Here is a 4,870-nt window from a genome sequence, read left to right as displayed (position 1 = left end):
ACAAATTTTTAAAATTTTCATGAAGTCCAATTTGTCTAACTTTTCTTTTGTTGCCTGTGCCTTTGTTGTTATACCCACGAAATCATTACCAGGGGTCTCGCTCTTGCTCAGGCTGGTCTCGAACTCCTGACCTGGAGCGATCCACCCGCCTCGGCCTCCCAGAGTGCTAGGATTACAGGCAGGAGCCACTACGCCCGGCGGGTTTTTGCTTTTATAATATGTAATTATTGCTGATCAGGCTACTGATTTTGCTGTGTTGATATTATATCCATTTACTTTAACATTTATAGCATTTAAGTTTTCCATTTACAAAAATTAAACTTACATTCCTTTCAGGAAATACATTTTGTTTAATATTAGGCATAAATACTCATCAGAACTTAAATTCTAGGGTAACTTATTAAATCATGTTTTATTTTCCTACACTTAAAGAAATCATTACGAGATTATTTGACATGTGAACTTCAATGGAGAGGATTCTCACATTATATTCGAAACAGAATATAATCAGTAAAAATCTAGCATTACTACTCTATCTTTTAAAATTGCCTTAGCTGGGCTCAGTGGCTCATGCCTGTAATCCCAGCACTTTGGGAAGCTGAGGTGGAAGGACTAATTGAGGCCAGGAGTTTGAGATCAGCCTCTGCAACATAGTGAGACACTGTCCCTTAGAAAAAAAAAAAAAAGTAATAAAATTGGCTTAAATCATCTATAATCATTAGTAATATGCAAATATAAATGAGATACATTATAGCTAGAAGTGTTATTATAGCTACATTTCATATAAAATAGTTTAGTGGGTTTCTCCTGGAAATGCCCATTTAAATTTTTAAGTCTGTGAAATTTTCCGGTAAGAGTCAAGGCAAACCCAAGACGCAACTAAAAATGTCTTTTCAGGGTTAATTTCCTATAGTTTAACCACACTAGATTACTTGCTGTTCCAAAAAATGCCATGCTCTTTCATCCTTCTCTTTTGAGCCTGAATTTTTTCTACCTATTGAGCCCACCCGATTCATTGATTCTTCAAAGTCTAGTTCAAGTATCACCTACTCTAAAAGCCTTCCTTGATTTCCTCCCAATCCCTAGGTTGTGAACTATGTATGAGTAGTAATTTTATAATACCTTTTCTTTATACAACGACATCTAGCACAGTCTCGGGCAGACAAAAAAGTACTGGATAAATAAATAATTGGTAGGTGAATAATGAGAATTGATTGAAGTATTTCACATCTTATTCTTTATTTACCACTTATTTCTACTTTGAATGATATGTAATTTTTATTTCAGCACACTGTTTGTCTATCCTCCTTTCTTGACTAAACTCTGGAGAAGAGAAAATAAGTCTGATTCCTCTCTTAGCCTTCTCAGTACCTCATACAGAACAGACAATGGGATCAAGTGTATTAAAGCTCAAAGTATTTTAAGGAGGTAAAGCTATTATGAATAAATTTCAGTGAAGACAGGTACACTTTACAAGCCTTAACCTTAGGCTGGGTGTGGTGGTCCCAGCCACTCTGGAGGCTGAGGCAGGAGGATCATTTGAGCCCAGGATTTCCAGACCAGCCCAGGCAACATGGTGAGACCCTAATCTCTACAAAAAAATTATTTTAAATAGCCGGGCATGGTGGCATGTTCCTGTAGTCCTAGCTATTCTGGGCCCCAGGAGTTCAAGGCTACAATGAGCTGTGATCACACCACTGCACTCCAGCCTGGGCGACAGAACAAGACCCTGTTTCAAAAGAAAAGAAGAAAGAAAGAAAAAGAAAGGAAGAAAGGAAGGAAAGGAAAGGAAGAAAATAAATAAATAAACCCAAAAATAAATAAATAAATCCAAAAATAAATAAACGCCTTAACCTGGTGCTACATTATTTGAGATTTAGTCCAGAAAAACTAACTCACTGGCACCACCTAGTATTCAATAAAGGTGGTACACTTTTATGGAAACTAGAGACATGGCTCTCAAGTACTGTAATCTGGAGTGGAAGGTCCTTCCTTATTCCTGCTCACCTGTCCTAGTACTCTGAACTGTGCACAGTACTTACCCATCTCAAATTGCATAAACCTCTAATTCTTTAAGTTCAGAGTGTCACAAATTAGAGGAAAATGAAATTGTTCATCAGGACTACAAGAGGCTCAAAGTCCAAACCCCCTAGGGGTGGAGTTGGCTAGGAAAACGGAAACCACTAACAAGTAGTCTCCTTATATGAGCTTAGGCTAAACCAGTCCAGACAACTTCCTCTTGCGCAACCTGCAACTGAAACGCATCCCTCTCTTCCTAGGAAGACATCATGGTCAGTGGCACTTTCTCCCTCAACTGCGCCTAGGGCAGCCTTTCTGAAGTTTTTCCTGAGAGACCGAGGGTGTCATTGGGGAAAACCCCTTCTCCGGACGCGCCTTAAGGGAAGCTGTCAAACCCAGAAGCACAGAAAAGGTAAGGCCACAAAGCACACCTTTTTCTGACTGAAAGTGAGCAGCGTTCGGACCACGACCATCCGGAACGGGTCAAGGAGTCGCTCCCCCCACGGGCGCGAATTCCACCTCCACGGGGAAACTTGAAGCTCCCGCACTTGGGTCCCGCGGTGGCCGGGCTCGGCCAGGCCCCAGTTGCCACCAGAGGTAGCTGTGAACTCGTCGCCCTCGAAACTCCTTCCAGCCCTCCCTGATTAGAACCAGGACAACCTCCTTAGGTCCTCGAGGTCTCCTTTCTGCCTCCCACCCGCCCGTCGGTCCCAGAGTTTGGAACCAGCAGCCCCGCCTACCTGAGGGCCCCGGCCTGACGGACAGCGCAGGAAGAGCACTTCCGCCTGACTCATGCACTTCCGGCTTGCTGGAACCAATGAGGGTGCGGCTGCGGTGTTCTTCTCGTTTGGCGTCCGGGTCGCGGGTCGTCTGTGGGACGACTGGGCCGGTCGGACGTGAGTGCGTGGTAAGCCCCCTACACGGAGCCCCTAAGAAACCATTCCCTAGGAGAGTCAGCCCAGGACACCCTTTTGTTCCAGACATAGGGGAGTCCAAGGTGGTGAGGTCTTTAGGGTCGAATGTAACGGTCTCCGAAGCAACGTCATATATAAGTTTGGGGCAAGGAGTTTTGACCCCTTAATTCTTTCAGTGGAACCGAAAACCTCGGTAAATTTGCTTCTGACCTAAACGTGAATCCACCCGGCGTGGGGGGCGGGGGTTCTTTCTAGAGGGGTCTTGACGGCTGGTATCCTTGGGCTTGGCAGGGATGAAGTGGCGGGGGCGGGGGCGCGGGGGGCGGAGGAATGATTTCCCTGTCCTCCTAAATCCTTCCTTCCAACTCTGTAAAAGACTAGATCCACCTTGCTGGAGGCGGTTTGACCCTAATACCCCTTGAGAAAGAGGAAGCTAGCTGTCCGGCAGCACTTAAAAAGTTACCCAGAAATTGGGTGGAAACCATTTTCTCGGGTTCTCAGGACAACATCAGGGTTTATGACAAAATTGAGAAGTGTAATCTTTGAAGTTAGTTATGTTTCATCCGCCCAGGACAAACTTCCAACTTGGGTTACCCTCGAACTTTACCGGGGTGAGTTGTTTCTGTCAGTTCTGTCTGATTGTGGAATTCTTTATTACCATCAATTGTTTTTCAGAGTTTCGTTTTGGATATGGCACCATTTTTCTAGACCACCTTGAAGAAGGCTGTTGACATACTAGTTGGAATGGTTCCAATAGCTGACCTTGCAAAACACTTCAGATTCAAAGAACTTCCTTTGTAAAAGTAAGTGCTTGTTACATCAACATAATTATCTTTAATTTTTGATTGGTGAATATGTGTGGAATTGTCAACATTTTGGGTAAAATGAAACTCACAGTGACAAATAGAGTCAATACCAAACAGAACAAAACTGGAAAATAAACTTTTTTCCCATAATTTGAAGAATTTTCTGAATAAACACTTGCTCACAGTGTATTTCCACTAATTTTGATGATAGTATGGTATTCTCCTCAGGCATTTGTGCTGGTTTTAGTGTGCAATCTTAGAACCTGCGGAGGAAAGGCCTTACCATATGTGCATTTTATTTGCTCACTCTTCCTTCTCAGTGATTTAATAGGATTCAGTTCTATGCCGAGGGTATTCTTGTATACCTTTAAGTTCTTATTTAGAGTTAGTGGATGATGAAAACATTCCTAGTGCATAAGTAAGAGAAATTGTTCGTGTTTCAGTTCTGAAAGAAAATAGAATCCAAGCCTTCAGACAGAAGACAGAGAAGAAATTGGACAACGAGGAATGATATGTTAGGTAGATAGTCACAGGAGACAGCACTGGGGACAGGAACCTCAGAACTGGGAGTTGTAACTGGGAAACCAGATGCTACTTGGCTGCTGGAGGAGTGTGGGACACTTCAGCCTGGACTTGGCATGGGAGCCCAGAGAATGCAAGTTGCTCCAACTAGGTAGGAAACATGCTTGGGCAGATCAAACTTGAGTGGCTAACAAGAAGTTCTGTAAGCCAAAAGCTCACTGAACATTTGGGTCTTTTTAAAATGTCTACCAGCAGATAGCCTATACCATTATAAGTCTTACATAATGGGTAACAACATGAACTTTTAGAATCAAGCTTATTCCTGTAGTTTAGTCAGCCTCTCTAAGCTTCAGTTTCCTCATCTGTCAAAAAAAAAAAAGGAGGGATAATAATGGTACCTACCCCATTGGGTTTGCTGTAAGGATCTCATGAGTGCTTAGCGCATTGCTTGACGCATAGGAAGAACTCAAGTGAATGTCGTTACTGTTGTTATCGTTATAATAAAATAAGCGTAATTAAATAATATTGGCCGGGTGCGGTGGCTCACGCCTGTAATCGTAGCACTCTGGGAGGCCAAGGCGGGCAGATTGTTTGAGCTCAGGAGTTCGA

The 4,870-nt window shown here is 43.0% G+C and overlaps 2 protein-coding genes across 3 annotated transcripts in view; one reads left to right on the top strand and one right to left on the bottom strand.

The window, feature by feature from the left end:
* The window catches only part of LZIC (leucine zipper and CTNNBIP1 domain containing), an 11,863-nt gene extending 8,445 nt beyond the window's left edge, over nucleotides 1-3,418 (bottom strand). The window contains exons 1-3 of the mRNA XM_012662502.1: nucleotides 3,397-3,418; nucleotides 2,760-2,900; nucleotides 2,539-2,659 (exon numbers count right to left, since the gene is read on the bottom strand). Of these exons, the coding sequence (XP_012517956.1) occupies nucleotides 2,539-2,659; nucleotides 2,760-2,900; nucleotides 3,397-3,418 (284 nt within the window). The remainder of the gene's footprint in view (nucleotides 1-2,538; nucleotides 2,660-2,759; nucleotides 2,901-3,396) is intronic.
* NMNAT1 (nicotinamide nucleotide adenylyltransferase 1) overlaps nucleotides 2,283-4,870 on the top strand; it is a 34,827-nt gene continuing 32,239 nt past the window's right edge. Inside the window, exons 1-2 of one of the 2 annotated variants that reach the window (XM_012662653.1) lie at nucleotides 2,283-2,431; nucleotides 3,609-3,736. The gene's annotated coding sequence lies outside the window, so the exon portion shown is untranslated. Of the gene's footprint in view, nucleotides 2,432-2,823; nucleotides 2,927-3,608; nucleotides 3,737-4,870 lie in introns of those variants that run through there. The other variant, XM_012662654.1, reaches the window with a different exon arrangement.

Source organism: Propithecus coquereli, unplaced genomic scaffold (genome assembly GCF_000956105.1).
Source record: "Propithecus coquereli isolate 6110/MARCELLA unplaced genomic scaffold, Pcoq_1.0 Scaffold77, whole genome shotgun sequence".
NCBI classification, from domain to species: Eukaryota; Metazoa; Chordata; class Mammalia; order Primates; family Indriidae; genus Propithecus; species Propithecus coquereli.
The sequence above is the reverse complement of the archived record's forward strand: the minus strand, read 5'-3'. Positions and strand labels throughout refer to the sequence as shown.